This window comes from Notechis scutatus, chromosome 6, assembly GCF_049901735.1.
Source record: "Notechis scutatus isolate UNSWTSFEM ecotype Mainland chromosome 6, rNotScu1.2, whole genome shotgun sequence".
NCBI lineage: Eukaryota > Metazoa > Chordata > Lepidosauria > Squamata > Elapidae > Notechis > Notechis scutatus.
This window is the reverse complement of record NC_142014.1, coordinates 26,678,514-26,703,594: the sequence shown is the minus strand read 5'-3', so window position 1 is coordinate 26,703,594 and position 25,081 is coordinate 26,678,514. Positions and strand designations below refer to the sequence as shown.

Here is a 25,081-nt window from a genome sequence, read left to right as displayed (position 1 = left end):
GTTGGACAACCCTGGCTTTTACAATAAAGGCACCAACCAGGGTACAATACCTTCTTATTCTAACTTTATCGTCTCATTCTAACTTTGCTTCTTTAAAAAAAATTTCATTGATCCAGCATTAAATGCTCAGTTCTAGTCTTCAAACCAGTTGGAAGAAATTGTCTCATGTACCACTTATTTTTGTACTAGATCTGTACCCATGCTTTGCTACGAAACTATGTGATTGGGCTTAGTTTTGGGTGATGAAAATAAGGGGGGAAAATTGTGCCTCTGCCTACCAGCATCCATCATTATTCATCTGGCTAGTGTCCTATCAGTGAGGGCTATTTGGAAACTGAAACAGTATTTGCTGTGTGAGCAAGGGGATAGCAAGGTGCCTGGGCGTGGCTTAGCTCAATTGTTCTGTACTAAAGTTGATTGCTGCTGTGAAACTAAAACTGAAACTGAAACTCTTCTGCTTGTTTTTTGCGTTTGGAACAGAACTCCTTAGCATCAGAGCATGTTAATAATAACATAGGAAATACTAATGCTCTGATGGTCATTTCAAAAAATCATTTCTTAGTGAGCACCTAGAAGCCAAGATATGTGCCAAATTTCAAGTTTATAGGCTTTATGTTTCTAGAAATTTTGTGATGATGCGTGAGTGGTATTTCGTTTTTATATATACAGATAGAAAGCTGTGGGTTAAGGCACTGTTGTGTTCTCAAAAGTAGTCCTGACCCTAAACCTAAAGAGATTTACATTTGATTTAGAAAGTAAATTACACAAGCAGCATTAAAAGTCTGGAGTTGGGAGCTCACAATCTTTATTTTGAATATAACAATAAAGCTAAATCATTACACTTCCAATAAAGACAACCACGTAAGTTGGAATGTCATCTGTTTTTTACTTCTACTAGGTCCAGCTACAACACAACACTCCCCAGAAACACTCTTGAGAGTTATCTGAAAGATCCAAGCTTAGTTGTAGGTCATGTAGCGAGGGGTAGCGCTGAATTTGGCATAGGACTTGATGACTTTGTTTACCGCGTCCAGGAAGTCCTTCTCGGTGGCAATTTTTCGCCTCGCTCGGATAGCAAACATACCTGCCTCTGTACAGACACTACGGATTTCAGCACCTGGGGTGGTGGTGGAGGAATAAAAAAATGAACATGAAACATAAAAAAAACATGAAACATAAAGCACATTGGGAGCGCAATCCAACAAAACTACGATAGGAACCATGGTGACACAGTGGTTAAAATGCAGTATTACAGGCAAACTGCCCACTGTCAGGAGTTCGATCCTGACTGGCTCAAGGTTGACTCAGCCTTCCGTTCCGAGTTCGATAAAACGAGGATCCAGATTGTTGGGGGCAAGAGGCTCTGAACCACTTGGAGGACTGTAAAGCATTGTGAAGTTTTATTTAAGTCCAAGTGCTATTGCTGATACTTTCTTTCCTTCCTTCCTTCCTTCCTCCCTTCCCTCCCTCCCCTCCTTCCTTCTCCTTCCTCATGACCCAGTGGTTAGAATGCAGTATTTCAGGCAAACTCTGGCCCCTGCCAGGAGTTCAATCCTGACCGGCTCAAGCCTTCCATTCTTCCCAAGTATGTAAAATGAGGACCCAGATGTTTGGGGAAAAAATGCTGAGACTTTAAACCACTTGGAGGACTGTAAAGCATTGTGAAGTGGTGTATAACTCCAAATGCTATTGCTGCTCCTTCCCTTCCCTTCCTTCCCCTATTCCCTTTCTCATTCTCCTTCCTCGTGGCCCAGTGGTTAGAATACAATATTTCAGGCAAACTCTGGCCCCTGCCAGGAGTTTGATCCTGACAGGCTCAAGCCTTCCATTCTTCCCAGGTATGTAAAATGAGGACCCAGATTGTTGGAAAGTCTAAACCACTTAGAGATGGTAAAGCAGCGGCCCCCAACCTTCGGGGCACCAAGGACCGGTTCCACAGAGAAAGGTTTTTCCATGGCCCGGAGGGGGGGGGGCTGCATGGGTTTGCATGCTGCTTACATCCCGTGGATGGGGCTTCGCTTGCTGGCATGACGTGGACAGGTGTCGTCCCACAGACCGGGGGGGATTGGGGATCTCTGCAGTAAAGCACTATGAAGCGGAAATGCTATGTTTTAACATACCAGTGCTATTGGGACACAGCCGAGCCAGCAACTCGAACCTTATGTCTCTTTCAACGCTCATGGAACGGGCGTGGATTTTGAATATGTGAGTTCTTCCCTAAAGAAAGAAAGAAAAAGAACCAGGCTTTCGTTACGGTAAGCGCAGATGAAATAACTCAAAGAGGGTTTAGCAAATGTTGTGCTCCTTTAAAGACAGGCCCTCCTGGCTCAAATCAAGGCTTACCCTGCTCTTCCTAAGGAAGGCAAGATAGATGAGTTTAGAGCATGCCATGGTGTGCAAGTGAGGATGAGTGGTGGTGCGACGGCCTAGAGGTGGCACTCTCGCCTCACAATGGAGAGGCTGTGAGTTCGATCCTTGGTAGAGGCATATATTTCTCTCTCCGGGAGAGAATGATATTTCTCTCTGGGAGAGAATGTATCTGGCTGAACAAAACTCCGCACTAGTGACAGGAAGGGCATCCGGCCAGTAAACACTCAAGCTCCATTCAGTTTCCCAGACTCCACCCCGCAAGGGATTATGGGGTTGTTAAAAGAAGATATGCTGATGCAAGTGAGGAATAGAAAATAGATGAAATGCGGGTTGAGTGTAGGGGATGAAAGAACAGATAGGCTATCTATGTGGACCAAGAGCCAGTCTGGTCTACTGGTCAAAGCACCAGGCTAGAAAGTGGGAGACTGCGAGTTCAAGTCGTGCCTCAGCCATGAAGCCAACTAGGTGTGACATTGGGCCAGTCGCGCGCTCTCTTCTCTCTCTCAGCCCAAATTACCTCAGAGTTGTTTATTGTGGGGAAAATAGGAGCCCGAGGGTGCATTGGAGATGTTCACCGCCTTGAATTATTTGTAATACAGGTAGTCCTCAACTTACAACAATTCATTTAAAGTTACAACGGCACGGAATAAAGTAACTTCTGACCGTTTCCGCATTTATGACCAACTGGTTCCTATTTATGACAGTTTCCATGTCCTGGGGGTCCATGTGATCCCCTTTTGCGACCTTCTGACAAGAAAAGTCAATGGGGAAGCCAGATTCACTTAACAACCGTGCGACTAACTTAACAACCTAAGAGGTTCACTTAACAAAGGTGGCAAGAAAGTTCGTAAAATGGAGCAAAACTTAACAAATGTCTTCACTTAGCAACATAAACTTTGGACTCAATTGTGGTCGTACGTTGAGGAACTAGCTGTGCCAGCATAACATTCATCCCCCATCGTTATTATTTAAGAATAAAAGCGTTCTAAACCTCCAAATCTGGTAGGCTGAATTCTATTTTCCTATCTAATCTTCCAGGCCTCATCAACGCTGGATCCAGGGTGTCTGGCCTATTGGTTGCCATCAACACTTTGATATTCCCTCTCGGATCAAAGCCATCAAGTTGGTTGATCAGTTCCAGCATTGTGCGCTGGACTTCATTGTCTCCTCCGGCCCCATCATCAAAGCGAGCGCCTAAAAATAAAAGAAACCACTTCAGAACGGTATCCTGACTGAAGAGGTTGACTAAAATCAAGGGACGTTTTTAATCCCACCCCATCAACAATGATTGCTCGTACTGGTTATTTTTTACAGGTGAACTAAGAGCAGATCAGACCAAAGGGTAACTATCCCGAAAAAGAGCTTCTGGGAAAGGAAGCAGAGTTTTCCCAAAAGTGCTTTTTCAAGAGGCAACTGGACTTTATTTATTTATTTTTGAAGGCATTTCGCTTCTCCTCCAAGAAGCTTCTTCAGCTCTGACTGGATGGCGGGGAAATGGAAGGGTTTATACTCCTTGCAGACAGCCGGTCATTTGCATCCTTTTTAGAGGATGTTGTTGAGGCCACTTGGAGGTTTATCTGTGTCCTCAGAGTCACCTGAGTGGCACAAATGGTTCATGTAGTCTTCAATCTTTTCTCTGGAAATCTGTTCCTACTCATACCATTCAAAGGATGTTCATCCCAAATTGTATAGCTAAAAGCCTATAGAGGTTCTCCCTCACCCAGGTTATGGTTGTGTGTTTTTCAGGAGGCAACTGGACTTTCTTTTTGTTGTTTTCTTTTGAAGATGTTTTGCTTCTCATCCAAGAAGCTTCTTCAGCTCTGACTGGATGGTGGGAAATTTAAGGATTGATACTCCTTCCAGACAGCTGGTCATTTGCATCCTTTTTAGAGAGCCGTTGAGGCCACTTGGAGGTTTATCTGTGTCCTCAAGGTCACCTCAATGACTCTCTAAAAGGATGCAAATGACCAGCTGTCTGGAAGGAGTATCAATCCTTCCATTTCCCACCATCGAGTCAGAGGTGAAGAAGCTCCTTGGATAAGAAGTAAAACATCTTCAAAGAAAAACTAGAAAGTCCAATGGCCTCTTGAAAAAGTACCGTTGGGACAACCATGGCCTGGAGGACTGACAATCTTCATAGACAGAAGCAGAGTTTTATTTACATTATTAAAAACAAAGAAGATTCACAGACAATTTGTCCAGGAGATTCAGGGAGTTCAAATGAGCATAAAGATTTATTGCAAGCTTAAGTTGTCTACAAGAATTTGGCCAAGAGACTGTTAAGGGAAAAAGAGTGGGTATTCTGACCCAAATCTTGTTCCAAGGAAACAAACACGAAACAGAGGTAACCTTTTAATTTTTTAAACTTTTTAAACTTTTTTTAACTTTTAATTTTAAACCTTTTAAGGATTCTTTACGAATTCCGTTCCTTCCCGGTTAAAAGGCTGTTTCCAACTAATTGTCTCTGATAAGAACGAGCCTTGCCAACGTGGTGCAAAGCTGCCAAGAACACTAGATAAAATTGCCAAGAAGTATTTCAAACACAAAGAGTCTCCAAACACAGACTAAGAGAGTCCGAATGTCCACGAGGCTTGAGTGCAAAAACTTCTTTGCTTCCTGCAAAGAACTCGTTTCTCAGCTGGCTTTTATCTCCTAAGGGAGGGGCCACTGCCTCGCAGCCTTACTCCCGAGTCGCCTGTGCTGCTGAAGCTGCTCTTTCCTTCGACCAGACTTGCGCACACATGCACTGGGCACAGGCTCCTCGGGGACCTCTTCATCACTGCTGCCAGCCTCCACAATCTCCAATCTCCATTCCACTCCCTGATCATCCTGGCCCCATCCCTGCATCACACACAGGCCCCTCACCTGAGTCCTCACTCTGCACCTGCTGCTGGCGAACCACAACAGCAGGACATAAGAGAGTCATTCAAGGTGGGATGGACTTAGAGCTCTTGCGGGCATGCAGGGAGTCGTGACTTATGACGCCTCCCTCGAGCTCAGCCTGGTCACCTCCCACACAACGTTAGATGAAGGACTGAAGAAATATATGACACCAACCTCCAATAGCATCAATTTCATCGAAGAAAATGAGGCATGCCTTTTTAGTCCTCGCCATTTCAAACAACTCCCGAACCATTCGAGCACCCTATAAAACCAGAAAGGAGGAAAACGTGAAAATATATATATTATGCCACTTAAAATTTTTATTTATATATATATATATAAATTTTAAGTGGCATAATAGACTGGGGCGCAGACTATAGTCTATTATGCCACTTAAAATCTATTATGCCACTTAAAATTTCAAAAAATGGATCCCACGTTATTCTACTTGAACCAACAGAATAGCTTGAGATCCAGATCATTTCCAAACATAAAGCTGTATTAGTTGCAGACATTTCAACATTCAATATGAAGATCACCATCATTGGAGTTGGAAGGGACCTTAGAGGTCGTCTAGTCCAACCCCTGCTCAAGCAAGAAACCTTACACCATTTCAGACAATTGGATATCCAGTCTCTTCTTAAACGCCTCCAGGGACTTCTGAAGGAAAGCAGTTCCACTTGTTGGAATTTTCATGTACGCTTTACTTAATCATTACGGTTTTGAGTATATGTGCTCAAAAATGCTCATTGTCGTGAACTTGCACTGCTCCTCATTCAGTCGTACAGCAGAGCAGACGAGGAGGGAAAATCCATCACAAAATCACATCCTACTAAATAGGGAACCTGTAACATTCTGCACCAGAGAGCAAACAGAAAAGACTTGGATGATCTCTAGTGCTTCTCAATCTTACCTGCTTGAAGTGGGGTGGACTTCAACTCCCAGAATTCCCCAGCCAGCGTGGGGAACAGCTGGGGGATTCCTGGGAGTTGAAGTCCACCCCTCTTCAAGCAGGCATGGTTTGAGAAATGCTGAGTAGCCAAGCGTTAAAAAGCCAACAGAGTCCAGCTTGCAAGGTTTTCTCCATTACCTCTCCCACGTACTTCTGCACCAGCTCGGACCCAATCACTCGGATGAAGCAAGCATCTGTCCTGTTGGCGACAGCTCGAGCACAGAGTGTTTTGCCTGTCCCAGGTGGGCCAAAGAGAAGGACCCCTTTGGGAGGTTCGATCCCAAGATTGACAAATCGTTCTGGCTGTAATTGTAGGGGGAGAAAGAGACAGAGAGAGAGGGAGAGAGAGAGAGGGAGAGAGAGAGAGAGGGAGGGGGGAGAGAGGGAGAGAGAGAGGAGAGGGAGGGAGAGAAAAAAAAAACCCAAAAAATTGGGACTTAAATCTCTAGAAGAGCCACGATTCCGTCACCGACTTCTACCATCAAATAAACGGGAGCAAAGACGAGGCAGGGGTGGGCTTCAAAAAGTTAGCAACGGGTTCTCTGCCTGGTTGCTGGGTGAGCTTGGCCATGGTGGGTGTGGCCTAGTTGGCCTCCTGCATCACAGCCTGGGGGGGGGAGGGCATGTTCACTCTCCCGGGCTCCAGAAGCTTTCCTTGAGCCTCCGGAAGGTTGAAAACCCTCTGGAGGGTCTCCAGAGGCTGGAAACAGGCCCGTTTCAGGCCTGAACCTGTTTTGTCTAGGAGAGAAACAAGCCACTGGGCCTTCTAAAGATGCCCATTACACAAGCTGCAGAAGGAGCCCCCAGAGTTTACGCCTGTCAATTCATAAAATATTTCTCTGGTCTTTTTTAGAGTTGCCAGCCGAAAGGGAGGAGGGAAGCAGTGCAGCAGCTTGCAAACCAAAACTGCATTCCATAAATGTTTTCAAAGATAGTAACTAGGTGACCGAAGTTTCTGCTGCACAAAAATATAACTGGAAAGCATGGTTGGTGACTCTGGGCTATGGAGGTGTCCCATTGGAGAATATTAATTAGGATATATACTGAGGGGGTGGGGGAAAACCAGGGTCAAAGGTGACAATGAATGATGTGTCTCGGAGTTGGCTGCACCCAGGCAATGCTGCCATGTTAACTCCCAATAAATCCTTTTGAATTTTTGGAAGTTTGGCTCGAGACTCGTGGTTTAAATGAGGGCAAGTGCCGGAATCCTGACAATGCCTTTCTGCTGGCTGGAGCCAAGTTTTCCACATTCCGTCCAATTTAAGATTGAATGAAAAGGTTTTCTCCTCACGTGAAGCAGGGGGGTTTCCACCACCTCTCTCAGCTTCTCGATCTGCTCTTTGCATCCTCCCACGTCACTGTAGGTGACATCAGGTTTTTCCTCCACCTGCATGAGAAAACAAAAGGTCCGTCCGGCAATCAGAAGTCCCGCAGATCTTCCAGGTGAAAAAACAGAGATGGGAAAAGTTAACGAGAAAGCAAGAAGAGCAAAGAGATGTCTTCACCTGCATCATGGTGACCGTTGGGTCGATCTTTGGAGGTAGTGGGATGTGGATCTGATATTTGTTTCTGTCCACGCTGCATAAAGAAATGGAAAAAGGCTTGTTTTGATTATGTCTTTTTAAAAGTTCCTCAAAACATACCTCTGGCATGCTAAGAGAGCAACTGCATGCAGAACTTGACATGCTAACAGAACACAGCTAGCTGCATGACAAACCATCTATACCAGGGTTAGAATTCCCCTCAAATTCTCCAGTTTTTGCTATATTAACCTGAAGTTAAGGCATTTTACAATGGATTAGTATTTCAGAGGAAAGCAAAATAGGCTGCATTCTATAGCAGGAGTCGCCAACCTTTTGGACCTCAGGGACCACCAAACTCATAATTTTAAATCCCGGGGACCACTCATATGAATTTTGATTGACGATGGCTTGCTGACGTTGGTGGGAGAGAGAGAGAGAGAGAGAGAGAGAGAGAGAGAGAGAGAGAGAGAGAGAGAGAGAGAGAGAAAGGGAGGGAGGGAGGGAGAGAGGGAGAGGGAGGGAGAGAGAGAGAGGAGAGAGAGAGAGGGAGGGAGGGAAGGAGGAGAGAGGAGAGAGAGAGAGAGAGAGAGAGAAATCTGATCTAACCTCTCTCCCTCACCCACACATATACACACACCCGGTTCTATGGGCATGGCCTAATTTGTGGGTGTGGCTTGGTGGTCATGTGACTGGCTGGGCATGGCTTGTATGTAAATACTATAAATATTTATGTAAATATTGATTTTTTTTTTAATAAAAAAGAGCAACTTTTACTCAAAATCAGGCAAAGCAGGCAGGCAGATTGAGTTGCTCACAGAATCACAGATTCACTCAGAGATCTATCTATCTGCCATTGGCTACCTGAGTCTGCACTGATAAATAGAAGCTTCAGTCCTAAGGAAGATCTGAAGATTAGCTAGAAAGCAAGAAATCCAATAATTTCCTGCTTTCTTGCTAATCTAAATCTCCCGGCATAGCAGAACAGCTGATAGTCGGGGGGGGGGGAGAGGAGGGGGAAGGAAAAATAGCAACTTTGCTATAGGCAAGTTTGCCAGGTAAGGAGTGGGCAGGGAGAGTTCCTGCGGGCCATGTGGGCGGCGCAGCCTTGTGTTCCCACGCAGCCTGGATTGCTTTTGGGGGTGACATTCCTCTGCGGACCACCAAAATTTTCTCACGGCCCGGCAACCACTGTTCTATAGGATGCTATATAGTCCCTGTAGGAATCTATATGATGCTGATAGAAATGACTGTCAGTTCCAGCTAGATGTTGTAATAATCATAAGAGTTGGGTTGCAGTTTGCACCCCAGTGGCCATAAGAAAACAAGACGAAGACGGTAACTAGTTCAATCCCAGGGAGATTAAAGCCAACTCACCCAACTCTCATTCCTTCTTCAATGTCGGTGGGGGCCACTTGATCACTGAGATCCACCACAAACTTGGCAAATTGTTTAACATTGATAATATACTTGGGGTCCTCGGAATCCGCGTTGATTATCTTTGTACACCTAAGCCAGAGAGGAAAGGAGTCAATAAACAAATCCAATTCAATCTGCCAGCATTCAGCCAAGTGTCATTCACAGCCAGTTTGCATTCTTCTTCTCATGGTTCATTGCACGGCCAGCCAATATTCAGACTGGATTTGGCATTTTTAGCCACCTATCAACTCCTTCCTAAGGACCTGGGATAGGCAGATGTACACATTTGACAGTATTAAAGCTATTGTCACAGGAGGGAAGTGTCCACTGTCCAGTTCGTGGATCCAGAAAGAGTATTTTTGCCAAGAGTATAAAACTTTACTGAATAAACCGCTGGTTTGAAGTCTCTTAGGCAACAGATAGAAATCCGTGATCGTGCGCGGTTTCAGTCTGGGCTCGTCGCTGGAGCACTCCGAGCCGGCTGGTTTTGGGGCTAAGCCACCCGTAGAGGTGGTGAAGAGGGAGGAGACCACCAGCAGGGTTGAGGAGAGCCGCATCTCTCCTCCTCAGCTGGCCATTACTCCCTTTCCTGAAGGCGGTTGCAGCGGTGGTCAGAAATGGCCACCACAAAGAAGAACTCGACTGGAAAAGAATGTGCAGGAGGAAGATAAGTGAAAGTTTTGGCTGACCGGGTTAAATTGTAAAAGCAACAACTAAGGTACCCTGGAATTTAAACTTACAAAAAAAATAACATCGCTCCCAAAGAAGAGTCGGAAGCAGTGAAGGAAAGTGAAAAGGGAAAGGTTTGGCTTTTTTTTCCTTCTCTCTCCTTCCCTATACTGACAACTAAGAGACTTAAATAAGAAATCGGAAAAATCCGCTTTGACATCAATAGGCAATTAAGCTGAAAATAAAATAAAATGCCAAAGGGATAATAAAGATTTCTGGACACTAAAATTTTTTTTTTTCATAAGCAGGAAGGGAGAGAAAAATAAGGGCAGGGTCTGGAAGAGGGAGGAGACTGCCTGGAATTAAAAAGAATCTACAGTAAAACTTCAACAAGACTTCTAAATGATACATTTTAACTGAAACTTTGTAACTAAACAGTAACCCCAAGAAGAGAAAGTGAAAAAAAGAGAGCAAAAAGAAACAGCTTGCGTGTATTTGGATTATTTGGTGATCTTTGGATTCTTGGTTATTACATTTGAATGACTAAAATTAATCGGGTGGTTGTTTAAAAATTTATACAATGGCACTACTTCTGGATGAATTGAAAATGGAACTTAAAAAGTACAAAGAAGATGCACAAGAAGGGAAGGGTTCTTTTGGCTTCGTCTTTCAATTCTTAGAAATGGAGATTTGGAACTATGAGAAACAAGAAATGTCTGCAAAACAAAAAGACTGGGACAAAGAAGAAGCCATATTTAATAAACAAGTAATTTTAGGTGGGGAAGAAAAAGGAAAGGGGGAAAGAGAATGGAGAATTTAAGATTTAAAAAAACAACCAAAGAAAAGAAAAATAATTTGAAAAATAAGTATAATACTGGAAAGCAACAGAAAAGGGGAATACAGAAGAGAGAAATAGAGGTAGAGAGACAAGGGGTAAAAAGGGGAGAGAGAAGAAGAGAGGGAAGAAGGAAAGGAAAAGAAGTTACAAAGGACTGGAGCAAGATATAGAGAAACAGGACCTATTTAGAGATAATGGGTGAAAATCTAACTGAAAAAGGGATTCTGTAAAGGTACATAAGATTGTATTGTTATATTAGTAATAGAAATAACTTTAGAAAATTGGAAACAATGTATGATTAAAATGAGGGATAAAATAGTTAGTGTAATTTAGTGAAATGTTTGTTAATAAAATAAGTGAAATAAAATGAGAAAATTGAATTAGGAAGGAACGGGAACATTTTAATTAGTTAATGTTTTATAAAATATAAGTGAAGAGGGGGGGAATTAATTATGGAAAGCTTATAATTGTTCCCATAGAAGTATGATATTTAATTGAAAAGTAATGTTAAAGAAGTTAAGACTTTAATGAATATTAATATTAATGATAGAATTGAATTGGAATGGAATGTGTTGTTTTAATTATATACATTTATAATTTTTGTTTCTAAGAATATAGTGTGTATTTTAAGAATGTACCAAGCAGAATCCGAATGGAAGTTATGTATTATATTGAATGTTATAACTTTAGGGTATATATTGAAGCCTAAATAAGAGTTAAATGGATAAACTTAAAAGATATAAAGGTGGCATACTCCAATCAGTAACTACAGGAGAAATTTTGTTTAATGAGAAAAGATAATAGATAATTGAAACAGGACAAAAAATACAAATATAATGATTTGAATTGAGATAATTAAAATAAAATTGAGAAAATTAAAAGAGGGGAGAAGCTATGCAGAAAATGTAAAATAGTAATAAGATATTGGAATAGAATATAAAAATGAGCATGAACTTGAATTTGTGTCTGTACGAAGAAATGTAGCCCGGGATTACGCTACTTTCAAAAAAGATGTTTTATTTGTATTTATTATTTTTTTTTGTGAAAACTCAAATAAAATTTACAAAAAAAACCAAAAACTTTACTGAATAAACCACACTGGCACAGAAGGGAAACCAGTTCTGAGTTTCCCATGCAAAAGCAAGCATAGTTGATTTCCGGCTTTCCTTACAGGCCACCCACAGTCCAATAGGTCCACCAATCACTTCTGTTCATTTTGTTATGGGAAACAGCCAGCAACCCTGAGACATCTGCTTGTGGTGTCCTTGAGATGCCAGCAATGTCTCACAGAAGCCGACGGATGCATGGATACCATTCTCCCACCCTCCCATTCCATACAGATTATTGTCAAGCTGTGACCAAAGCAAAAGTGTAGGTGAAAGTGCAAGTCAGTCTTGACAGTAAGCTGTTCGGAGTAAAGCTGCCTTTTGCAATTGACTGATGGCAATTTTGTCGATGCCAATGTTGTTCAATTGATGCTCCAGTTGTTTTGAGATGTATTTGCTACCCATCTCATGCTTCAAGGTGACCCTTTGCTTTAACCATTTACTTTAGCACTATATTTCTGAACAAAACTCCGCACTGGTGACAGGAAGGGCATCCGGCCAGTAAATACTCAGCTCCATTTAGTTGCCCAGGCTCCACTCCGCATAGGGATTATGGGATCATTAAAAGGAGATGATGACTTAAGATAATTTCACTAGTTAACAAAGAAGGGTCATACACAAAGGACTAAACTATTTTCCTTTTGATAGGAGCTTGGCTGCATCACTGACTGGACAACAAAGTTGTTATTTAGTATTATGTGATGGTATACCTGGCCACCTGTAGTGGCTGCTCGCTCTGAAGAGTTTGTTTATCGGCAGCTAAATCCCAAAGAGCAGGTGGTGCCAGGCCAGTGTCTGATTCTTTAATGCCTACAGGGGAAAAACAAAACAAAACAAGGAGCCATGTTGCCATATAAATCAACAAAATATATATTCAAGCTTTAGCTTACTGCAGCAACTTTATAACTGCCGAGTCAACTCAAACGGGACAAAGATAAATCTTCTTTTGAAGTCAGGGCTAGAGTAGGGTCAAAAGCAGCCATCTCCAAACTTGGCAACATTAAAAGACTTGATAACCTCATGCTAGCTGAGGAATTCTGGGAGTTGAATCCTGGGAGTCCACAATTCTGGGAGTTGAAGTCTGCAAGCCAAAGTGGCCAAATTTGGAGAGACCCTGTCAAAAGCAATGGTGGGGAAAGGGATGGGTGATGTTGTGGCCACGCCGGCGGCTGACGGAGATGGCAGCAAGAGTCGGACAGTAGTGAGGAGGTTGGGGAGGAACCTGGGCTGGGCCTGGAGCTGAGGAAGACCCAGAGGAGGTCTAAATCTTGACCAGATCCTAAATCTTGCTCTTGACGAGAGCGCCACCCCAATTTTCCATGGAGATTCTTGCTGGATTGTTTTTTCCCACCCCAATGCCAACATTTCCCCAGATTACATTTAAGCATCTTCCCAGATTACATTTAAGCATCTTCTCTTATGTGATGTCCATCTTCTCTACTTCCCCCTTTTTCCTTTCAGTTGAAGAAGTATTTTCATTTGTGGTTTTTTGTTGTTGTTGTTTTGCTTAGCCTTGCTTCCCCTTTTGAGATTTTCAGGGGACAAAATAACCGTTAAGAAATTCAGCACTGCAATCCAGGCTAACAATGGTCAAGGCCAGCATCAGACAAAATTACTGCTTCTAAAGCACTAAAAGAAATATTAAAAAGTACCTGTGAGTTCATTAATTTTCTTAAGCAACTGTTGAATGTCATCTTCCACCTGTTTGATTTGCCTTGAGTATGTGCTCTGGCCCTGGGTTGGAAAAAAAGATTTACAGAGTTTGAGGAAATGAGGAATATTTGTGTCACAAAGGAGCTTTTTCAGGTGGCAACTGGACTTCCTTTGTGCTACTACGGCTCTGACTGTAACTGTGTGCTGCTGCGACTAACTGTGATTACTGACTGTGAGTGCCTGAGACTGAACTGTTTTTGTTTGCTACTGTTTGCTGAATATCCAGCGTTTGTTTCTCTGGAGAGTGAAACCGGAGGAGGAGAAGATATCTTTATCGGCTGATAAAGATATTGCAAGGACTCTTAACTTGGACTATACTAGTGAGTCTTACTGGATGGAAATACTGTGAATGATTTAATGGACTGAATGACAATGCTTAAACTCTAACTGGATTAAAAACTATTTAAACTACAAACAGTGTTTGTGTTCAGTGTGTGTATACTCTGAGGCCCTTCCACTCTCGTTTGGCTGCCTGGCTTGACTACTGCTGCAATACTCTGCTAGGGGTTAATCCCCAAAACCCTAACACTGTCAGTTCCAGCTAGATGTTGTAATAATCATAAGAGTTGGGTTGCAGTTTGCACCCCAGTGGCCATAAGAAAACAAGACGAAGACGGTAACTAGTTCAATCCCAGGGAGATTAAAGCCAACTCACCCAACTCTCATTCCTTCTTCAATGTCGGTGGGGGCCACTTGATCACTGAGATCCACCACAAACTTGGCAAATTGTTTAACATTGATAATATACTTGGGGTCCTCGGAATCCGCGTTGATTATCTTTGTACACCTAAGCCAGAGAGGAAAGGAGTCGATAAACAAATCCAATTCAATCTGCCAGCATTCAGCCAAGTGTCATTCACAGCCAGTTTGTATTCTTCTTCTCATGGTTCATTGCACGGCCAGCCAATATTCAGACTCGATTTGGCATTTTTGGCCACCTATCAACTCCTTCCTAAGGACCTGGGATAGGCAGATGTACACATTTGACAGTATTAAAGCTATTGTCACAGGAGGGAAGTGTCCACTGTCCAGTTGGTGGATCCAGAAAAAGAGTATTTTTACCAAGAGTATAAAACTTTACTGAATAAACCACCAGTTTGAAGTCTCTTTGGCGACAGACAGAAATCCGTGATCGTGCGCGGTTTCGGTCTAGGCTCGCCGCTGGAGCGCCCCGAGCCGGCTGATTTCGAGGCTAAGCCACCCTGTAGAGGTGGGTGAAGAGCGGGGAGACCGCCAGCAGGGTTGAGGAGAGCCGCATCTCTCCTCCTCAGCTGGCCATTACTCCCTTTCCCGAAGGCAGTTGCAGCGGTGGTCAGAAATGGCCACCACAAAGAACTCGACCAGAAAAGAACGTGCAGGAGGAAGATAAGAAGTGAAAGTTTTGGCTGACTGGGTTAAATTGTAAAAGCAACAACTAAGGTACCCTGGAATTTAAACTTACATTTAATAACATCGCTCCCAAAGAAGAGTTGGAAGCAGCAAAGGAAAGTGAAAAGGGAAAGGTTTGGCTTTTTTTTTCTTCTCTCTCCTTCCCTATACTGACAACTAAGAGACTTAAATAAGAAATCGGAAAAATCCGCTTTAACATCAATAGGCAATTAAGCTGAAAATAAAATAAAATGCCAAAGGGATAATAAAGATTTCTGGACACTAAAATTTTTTTTTTCATAAGCAGGAAGGGAGAGAAAAAGAATAAGGGCAGGATCTGGAAGAGGGAGGAGACTGCCTGGAATTAAAAAGAATCTACAGTAAAACTTCAACAAGACTTCTAAAAAATACATTTTAACTGAAACTTTGTAACTAAACAGTAACCCCAAGAAGAGAAAGTGAAAAAAAAGAGCAAAAAAGAAACAGCTTGCGTGTATTTGGATTATTTGGTGATCTTTGGATTCTTGGTTATTACATTTCAATGACTAAAATTAATTGGGTGGTTGTTTAAAAATTTATACAATGGCACCACTTCTGGATGAATTGAAAATGGAACTTAAAAAGTACAAAGATGCACAAGAAGGGAAGGGTTCTTTTGGCTTCGTTTTTCAATTCTTAGAAATGGAGATTTGGGGTTCCGGTTTGCAAGGTTTCGGCAGCGGCAGGGATTCGCGATACTGCGCGATCCCTGCTGCGTTCGGCAAGGTTCCCCGATCCGTTTGGATCTGGGGATATAGCTGCCCGTAGAGGCAGCTGAAGACAGGGGATCCGGACAGGGGCTTGGGGGTGTTGCAGACCCCCTCCCCAGCCGGCAGAACCCCTTTTCCCAAGGCGGAGGAGCGGCGGTCAGCAATGGCCGCCACGAAGAAATCTGAAGCCGGACAAGCAGGAGCAGGAGGGAGAAAGTTGGAAGAATTACGAAAGTTGCTTTCAACCGGGACAAGGCAAGAGAAAGTGCCCTGGAGGCTTGAAGGCTGCTAAGGATACATTGTTTCCATTGAGAGTTACAAGCTGTGAATATTCTTAAAGGGAAAGTTGTTGTTTTTTTTGTTTCACTCTCCTTCCTAACGTGACAGCGGATGGAAAAAATCTTTTTGGCTGTGAGTGGGAAGGGAGAGGGAAAAAAATTGGAGCAAAATTTGAAAATAAGAAGATTGCCTAGAATTCTAAAGAGTTACTAAACATCAATAAGACTTCTAAAAGATATATTTTAAAGGGAACTTTGTGACTAAACTTTAACCCCAGAAAGAGAAAGTGAAGGAGAAAGTATTTAAAAGGAACAGCTTGTTTGGATTGTGTGGTGATTTTGGAATTTCTGAGAATTATTTCTGACTAAAAGCACTTGGGTGGTTGTTTGGAAAAACTTTTTCTCTACATAATGGCATCACTTGTGGATGGACTGAAACTTGTATATCAAAAATATGAAAAAGAAAAGCAAGAAGGGAAAGATGTCCTTGGCACTCTTTTTCAATTTTTAGAAATGGCGGTTTGTACTTATGTAAAGTTGAATGAGCAACAGGATGATGGGGTCAAAGAAGAAGCCATCTTTGATGAACAAATAACTTTGGTCGGAGAAGGAAAAAAGAAAGAGAAAAAGGAAAAGAAGACTTTAAGATCTGGAAAAACAACCCAAAAAGAGAAGAATAAGGTGAAAAGGGGATATTATGTTAGGAAACAACAGAAAGGGGGAAAGCAGAATAAAAGGGAGATGGAGAGACAAGGGGGTAAAGAGGACAAGGAGAAGAAGAAGCAAGGGAGAAAGGAAGGGATGAGAAGCCTTAATGGTGGGGAGCAAGATGTAAAGAAGCAAAAGTTTTTTAGAGATAATGGATAATTTTTTATTGAAAAAGGGATTCTAGAAAGGTACATAAGATTGCATTTCTATATTTGTATTTAGAAATAACTATAGAAAATTGGAAATAATATGTAATTTAAAATGTGATAAAATATTTAGTATAATCTAGTGAAATTTTTGTTAAGAAAAGGGGAGTACTGTAATGAAACAATGATTTAAGATATGTGATGTGGGGGCGGGGAAACAATTTTGGAAAGCATAAGTGTTCCCACAAAGGCATGATATTTAATTGAAATGGGTAAAATGTTTAAGATATAAATGATTGTTAATATTAATGATTAGACTATGTTATCCTAGTGAAACTTTTGAGAAATGAGAGATTTGAAGTAGAAGAAGGGGAACATCGTAATGAAATAATGATCTATAATATGTGATGTGGGGGGAATAACTATGGAAAATAGGTGCTCCCATAAAAGTATGTGATTTAACTGAAAAGTAATGTGCTAAATATTTAAGATATGAATATCAATATCAATGAATAGATTTGTATTGGTTTTGATAATACTGTATAATTTTAGAATGTACCAGACAGAATCCCAATGTAAGCTATGTGTTTTATATTAAGTATTATAAATATAGGGGAAAGAGATAAAGGCATCGTACTCCATTTAGTGTACAGGAGAAGTTTTTTTTTTTTTTTAAAGAAGAAAGATAAATGGATAGCTGGAAATAGAACAGACAAAGAATAATAAATATTATGATTCAAATTGAGAAGAGATACATAAAATAAAATTGAGAAAATTTAAAAGAGAGGAGAAGTTATATAGAAAATTGAAAATACTAATAAGATATGGAATGGTATATAAAATGAATATGAATTTGAATTTGTGTCTGTACCAAGAGTTTTAACCCGGGACCAAGCAACTTTCAGAAAAGAGATTTTTTATGCTTTTATGTTTTGTGTGTTTGTGTATTTATGTTTTGTATGTCTTTAAAAATTAATAAAATTTGTTCAAAAAAAAAAAGAAATGGAGATTTGGAACTATGAGAAACGTCTGCAAAACAAGAAGACTGGGACAAAGAAGAAGCCATCTTTAATGAACAAGTAATTTTAGGTGGGGAAGAAAAAGGAAAGGGGGGAAAGAGAATGGAGAATTTAAGACTTAAAAAAACAACCAAAGAAAAGAAAAATAATTCAAAAAAATAAGTATAATACAGGCATGATATTCCCCTCTGAAAAAAAAATCGGGGCCGGCCAAAAGAGACCCCCCCCCACCGCGCGCCAAGAAATCGCTGCCCAGCTCCCTTTCGCACCGCCTGCCTGCCCACCCGCCGCTTGCACCGCCCGCCCGCCCACCGCTCGCACCGCCCGCCTGCCCGCCCAACGCTCGCCACCACTCACACCGCCCGCCGCTCGCACCGCCTGCCCGCCCCTCGCACCGCCCGCCCGCCCGGCCTCCGCTCGCACCGCGTTGCCTCGGGAAGGAAAGGCAAAACCAGGAGCCGCTGCTGCCGTTGCAAAGCGCCGCCGCGCTCTTCCTTTTGCCTTTCCCTTCCTGAGGCAACGTGGGACTGGAGCCACGCAGAGCCACGCCGGCGGTAGCAACTCCTGACTCGGGGCCTCCGAGGGGAGGGGAAGGAGGAGAAGGGGGGAAGGGGGGCATTCCCAAAAAAAACGGAATTCCGATTTTAATCGGAAGAATATCATGTCTGATAATACTGGAAAGCAACAGAAAAGGGGAATACAGAAGAGAGAAATAGAGGTAGAGAGACAAAGGGGTAAAAAGGGGAGAGAGAAGAAGAGAGGGAAGAAGGAAAGGAAAAGAAGTTACAAAGGACCGGAGCAAGATATAGAGAGATAGGACCTATTTAGAGATAATGGGTGAAAATCTAACTGAAAAAGGGATTCTGTAAAGGTACATAAGATTGTATTGTTATATTAGTAATAGAAATAACTTTAGAAAATTGGAAACAATGTATGATTAAAATGAGGGATAAAATAGTTAGTGTAATTTAGTGAAATGTTTGTTAATAAAATAAGTGAAATAAATGAGAAAATTGAATTAGGAAGGAACGGGAACATTTTAATTAATTGTTTTATAAAATATAAGGGGGGAGAATTAATTATGGAAAGCTTATAATTGTTCCCATAGAAGTATGATATCTAATTGAAAAGTAATGTTAAAGAAGTTAAGACTTTAATGAATATTAATATTGATAGAATTGAATTGGAATGGAATGTGTTGTTTTAATTACATACATTTATAATTTTTTCTTTTTTTAAGAATATAGTGTGTATTTTAAGAATGTACCAAGCAGAATCCGGATGGAAGTTATCTATTATATTGAATGTTATAACTTTAGGGTATATATTGAAGCCTAAATAAGAGTTAAATGGATAAACTTAAAAGACATAAAGGCGTCATACTCCAATCAGTAACTACAGGAGAAATTTTGTTTAATGAGAAAAGATAATAGATAATTGAAACAGGACAAAAAATACAAATACAATGATTTGAATTGAGATAATTAAAATAAAATTGAGAAAATTAAAAGAGGGGAGAAGCTATGCAGAAAATGTAAAATAGTAATAAGATATGGAATAGAATATAAAAATGAGCGTGAACCTGAATTTGTGTCTGTACGAAGAAATGTAACCCGGGATTACGCTACTTTCAAAAAAGATGTTTTATTTGTATTTTTTTTCTCTTTGTGAAAACTCAAATAAAATTTACAAAAAAAAAAAAAAAAAAAACCTTTACTGAATAAACCACACTGACACAGAAGGGAAACCAGTTCTGAGTTTCCCATGCAAAAGCAAGCATAGTTGATTTCTGGCTTTCCTTACAGGCCACCCACAGTCCAATAGGTCCACCAATCACTTCTGTTCATTTTGTTATGGGAAACAGCCAGCAACCCTGAGACATCTGCTTGTGGTGTCCTTGAGATGCCAGCAATGTCTCACGGAAGCCGACGGATGCATGGATACCATTCTCCCACCCTCCCATTCCATACAGATTATTGTCAAGCTGTGACCAAAGCAAAAACGTAGGTGAAAGTGCGAGTCAGTCTTGACAGTAAGCTGTTCGGAGTAAAGCTGCCTTTTGCAATTGACTGATGGCAATTTTGTCGATGCCAATGTTGTTCAATTGATGCTCCAGTTGTTTTGAGATGTATTTGCTACCCATCTCATGCTTCAAGGTGACCCTTTGCTTTAACCATTTACTTTAGCACTATATTTCTGAACAAAACTCCGCACTGGTGACAGGAAGGGCATCCGGCCAGTAAATACTCAGCTCCATTTAGTTGCCCAGGCTCCACTCCGCAAGGGATTATGGGATCATTAAAAGGAGATGATGACTTAAGATAATTTCACTAGTTAACAAAGAAGGGTCATACACAAAGGACTAAACTCTTTTCCTTTTGATAGGAGCTTGGCTGTATCACTGACTGGACAACAAAGTTGTTATTTAGTATTATGTGATGGTATACCTGGCCACCTGTAGTGGCTGCTCGCTCTGAAGAGTTTGTTTATCGGCAGCTAAATCCCAAAGAGCAGGTGGTGCCAGGCCAGTGTCTGATTCTTTAATGCCTACAGGGGAAAAACAAAACAAAACAAGGAGCCATGTTGCCATATAAATCAACAAAATATATATTCAAGCTTTAGCTTACTGCAGCAACTTTACAACTGCCGAGTCAACTCAAACGGGACAAAGATAAATCTTCTTTTGAAGTCAGGGCTAGAGTAGGGTCAAAAGCAGCCATCTCCAAACTTGGCAACATTAAAAGACTTGATAACCTCATGCTAGCTGAGGAATTCTGGGAGTTGAATCCTGGGAGTCCACAATTCTGGGAGTTGAAGTCTGCAAGCCAAAGTGGCCAAATTTGGAGAGACCCTGTCAAAAGCAATGGTGGGGAAAGGGATGGGTGATGTTGTGGCCCGCCGGCGGCTGACGGAGATGGCAGCAAGAGTCGGACAGTAGTGAGGAGGTTGGGGAGGAACCTGGGCTGGGCCTGGAGCTGAGGAAGACCCAGAGGAGGTCTAAATCTTGACCAGATCCTAAATCTTGCTCTTGACGAGAGCGCCACCCCAATTTTCCATGGAGATTCTTGCTGGATTGTTTTTTCCCACCCCAATGCCAACATTTCCCCAGATTACATTTAAGCATCTTCCCAGATTACATTTAAGCATCTTCTCTTATGTGATGTCCATCTTCTCTACTTCCCCCTTTTTCCTTTCAGTTGAAGAAGTATTTTCATTTGTGGTTTTTTGTTGTTGTTTTTTTGCTTAGCCTTGCTTCCCCTTTTGAGATTTTCAGGGGACAAAATAACCGTTAAGAAATTCAGCACTCGGAACAATCCAGGCTAACAATGGTCAAGGCCAGCATCAGACAAAATTACTGCTTCTAAAGCACTAAAAGAAATATTAAAAAGTACCTGTGAGTTCATTAATTTTCTTAAGCAACTGTTGAATGTCATCTTCCACCTGTTTGATTTGCCTTGAGTATGTGCTCTGGCCCTGGGTTGGAAAAAGATTTACAGAGTTTGAGGGAAATGAGGAATATTTGTGTCACAAAGGAGCTTTTTCAGGTGGCAACTGGACTTCCTTTGTTTTTTTCATTGAAGACATTTCGCTTCTCATCCAAGAAGTTTCTTCAGCTCTGACTGGATGGTGTGGAACGGAAGGATTTATATTGAAATTCTTCTATCCTCCACCCTTCAGTCAAAACCGAAGAAGCTTCTTGGATGAGAAGCAAAATGTCTTCAAAGAAAAAACAAGTCCAGTTGTCTTTTGAAAAAGCACTTTTGGGACAACCATGACCTGGATGATTGAGAATCCCCATAAACATAGACAACACAATGTTTATTAAGCATAATAAAATGTAAACAATAGAAAATCAATGATTCTTTTATAAAGACAATTGTGTTACAACTACTTTATACAATCTATCCAAATTCCTGTGATTCCTCTTAAGTTAAAGACTGTCTATACTTAACTGTTTTTATTCCTCTTTCCCCTTCTAACTACAATTGTGTGTGTGTCTGTATATAAAAAAATACTTAGAGGACAATATTCTATGCATTTGAAGCTAGAAAGGGAACCAAAATATATTTGAAAATCAAATAGTCTTTAAAAAGCCATAAAGCACTTTCTCGATTAAAGTTACAAAAAGCTACAAAATATTAATGTGAATATTCTTCTGGAAACTTTTATCTATTTGTTTAATGTAGATGCTTCCTAAATGTTTCATTATAGCTGGTTCTCAAAGTAATGCTGGGAGTGCTACCTGGAGTACTTACGTAGGTTTTCAAGAGGGCGATGTCACCTTCATCCAAAGCTGAGAGATATAACAGAGATAATTTAGAAAAATAAAGGAATGATGTTTTACTTTGTTTCCCAATAGAAAACCAAGTTACTACAGTCACTCCATTTTATCATCAGTACTCATAAAACCTTTAAAAACAACAACAAAATCCTTGAACTTTTAAACTCAGTTACTGAGGACTAACTCACTATCTCTGGGAAATCAGTTCCAAGCCTCCATTATACTTCCCGTAAAGTCATATTTTTCTAACGTTAGAACTCAACCCACCTGGTGGAAGAAAAAGGGGGCGTAATATATGATTTAAAAAAATAAATATGCTCCACTAATGGCAAACAAAATGGAGTTTTACATTATTTTAGCATCTTGAGATCTTCTCACTTTTGCCAGGAATAAGACAATAAAATTATGAGGGGTCCTTGGTGCTCTCCAAGTTTGCTCGTTTTCTTGCAGACAGTTCATGACCCAAACTAGGTAACATCATCACTAGCACTGATGATGTTACCTAGTATGGTAATGAAACATCTGCAAGAAAACAAGCAACCTCAGAGAGCATCAAGGACCTCTAATTTCCACCCTGAGCTACAAATATTCTCTTTTATTGCCTCTATATCTATCTACCATCCATCCATCCATCCCTCTATTTATCTACTTAGCACTGATGATGTTACCTAGTATGGTAATGAAACGTCTGCAAGAAAACAAGTAACCTCAGAAAGCACCAAGACACCTCATTTCTACCCTGAGCTATAACTATTCTCCTTTATTGCCTCTATATCTATCTACCTACCTATCTTACCTACATCTACCTACCTACAGTACCTACCCACCCATGTATCATCTATCCATCACCTATCAATCTCTACTATCTAGCATTGATACCTAGTATGGTAATGAAACGTCTGCAAGAAAACTGCCAAGCTCAGAGAGCACCAAGCACACCTCATGTAAACCCTGAGCTACAAATATTCTCCTTTATTTAATAAAATACAATTATGCTGTACTCTCCAATCTCCTAGCTTTGTTTCTCTTCAGATGCTGTTTTGAACTAACCCCCAACTATAACAAGGTTTCCATGGAACTCATGGTTACATCCGCAGGACAGGAGTTTAGAGAAGAATGGGGTTATTTAATATAATAAATGCCCTTCATTTTTCAACTTGACCTACAAATCTCAGGTTTTACACTTGGGGCGACTGGCAATATCCGAAGGAGCCCAGTCAAAGGGTCTGAATGAATGGAGACGCGCGTTTCAAAGCCAGCCCGTGATTTCCCCCCCACTTTGGCTGCATTCACACAACACGCCAGACCCGTGTTTAGGCTATTTAAACCCACTTTAAAAAAAACTGAATTACAAACTGGCTTCCCACCACACGAGAAGCAGCCCAAGCAAACTTGCGTACACGCATCTATATTGAGGAGGGGGTCTGACCCGACCCGGGTAAAAAGGGCCGTGTGAACGCAGCCGCCTTATAAGGAGCCCGGGTAATGCGTTAGCCTAGATGACCCGTCTTACCACGGATGGGCTTGTCCTCCTTCTCCTCCTCTTTGGTTTTGCGCTGATCGGTCCCCAAATAATCCGGCATCGCGGCTTCCGAACGGCCGGCTAGAACAACCGATTCCCAAACCCGGGTTTCTCTCTGTCTCTCTGAGGCGCATGCGCAGATGTTGCCGAGACAGCTCTTGCATTACGCAGCACCTCGCCTTTCTTTCCTTCCGCGGCTCGGCGGAAACGTCCCGCCGGAAGTAGCGCGCGGGGGAAGCAAATGGAGGTCGGACCTACTCTATGATCCTTCTTTCCTCCCCCCACTTTCCCTCGGCAAATGGCAGTTATGCCTATGGGGATGTGGGAGATAGTTATGTTTTGCTTTCATTTGGGGTATTAATGCTAATGGTGACATAAATTCACTGGAGGAGTGAATTTGGCAAAAACTGATAAATTTGAAGTGATAAATTTGATCTAATCCTGTAATGAGGAGGATGTGTGTGATTGTGTACATACAGAGAGATGTGAACTAATTGTGCTCTTTCCTTATCATATTTCAAGTCATAAATGCCTCTCAGAGTTTCTCTCACTTATATCATATAAAACAGATAACAGATTGATGAGAGTGGGAAGGGACCTTATAGGTCATCTAGTCCAACTCCCCCCCCCCCGCCTGTATCTAGATACATAAACACAATTACATAGAGGCATGTATACACATATATACTAGTGTATACAGGTAATCCTAGACTTTAGACCACAATTGAGCCCAAAATTTTTATGCTGCAAAGTGAGAAATTTGTTGAGTTTTGCCCTGTTTTACTACTTCTCTTGCCACAGTCGTTCAGTGAATCCCTGCAGTTGTTAAATTAGTAACATGGTTATTAAGTGAATCTGGCTTCCCCCACTGACTTTGCTTGGCAGAGGGTCACCAAAGGGGATTATATGACCCCCAGGACACTGCAGCTATTATAAACATGAATCGGTTGTTAAACATGTGAATGTCAATCATGTGACATGAGGATGCTGCAAAGGTCATAAATGTGAAAAACGGTCATAAGTCACTTTTTTTCAGTGCCATTGTAACTTCGGTCACTAAGCGAACCGTTGTAAGTTCTACCTGTATGTTTGTTCGCTTTGCTTTCATTTGGGATATTTAACGCTTAGTAAAATGCCTCCATCGGAGAAAGATGTAGCAAAATGTTCAAAATTTGAACTGGAATCTAATCCTGTAATAGGGAGGATGTGCATGTGTGTGATTGTGCACACAAATAGACCCAGACACCAATATCTAGATACACAGACTTGGTATTTTGGCATGGGTTATCTATGACCAGATGGATGGGAATGGGCAGATAAGGCTCCCTTCCAGGAGAACAGAGTTGAAATGCTCCATAAAGCAACTTTGTGGGCTGTTAAAAGCATTAAGCAGGCAGCTACCCTTCTCAGGCTGGGGTTCAAATCCAGGTCATGCCCGACTACTTCCAACCCAGGATGTCAAGATATGAGAGGAGAGTTTATCCTGCCTTCTTAGTGTGTTTTTTTCCTTTCACTTTTCCCCCTTTCACTTTTCTTCTG

The 25,081-nt window shown here is 41.5% G+C and overlaps 2 protein-coding genes across 2 annotated transcripts; both read right to left on the bottom strand.

Annotated features, from left to right (window-relative positions):
* Positions 1-774: 774 nt before the first annotated feature.
* Positions 775-23,667, bottom strand: LOC113418382 (26S proteasome regulatory subunit 7). Its single transcript, XM_026677218.2, has 12 exons — positions 23,534-23,667; positions 21,995-22,032; positions 21,131-21,212; positions 20,186-20,285; positions 14,126-14,257; positions 7,711-7,783; positions 7,497-7,592; positions 6,344-6,508; positions 5,428-5,515; positions 3,362-3,564; positions 2,121-2,217; positions 775-1,117 (listed from the first exon to the last, which is right to left on the bottom strand). Exons 1-12 carry the CDS (start codon positions 23,601-23,603, stop codon positions 960-962), a joined length of 1,302 nt encoding a protein of 433 aa, XP_026533003.1. The 5' UTR covers positions 23,604-23,667; the 3' UTR covers positions 775-959.
* LOC148130150 (26S proteasome regulatory subunit 7-like) lies at positions 9,099-14,066 on the bottom strand. The gene is made up of 4 exons (XM_087969060.1): positions 14,055-14,066; positions 13,410-13,554; positions 12,468-12,567; positions 9,099-9,234 (listed from the first exon to the last, which is right to left on the bottom strand). Exons 1-4 carry the CDS (start codon positions 14,064-14,066, stop codon positions 9,099-9,101), a joined length of 393 nt encoding a protein of 130 aa, XP_087825186.1.
* Positions 23,668-25,081: the final 1,414 nt, after the last annotated feature.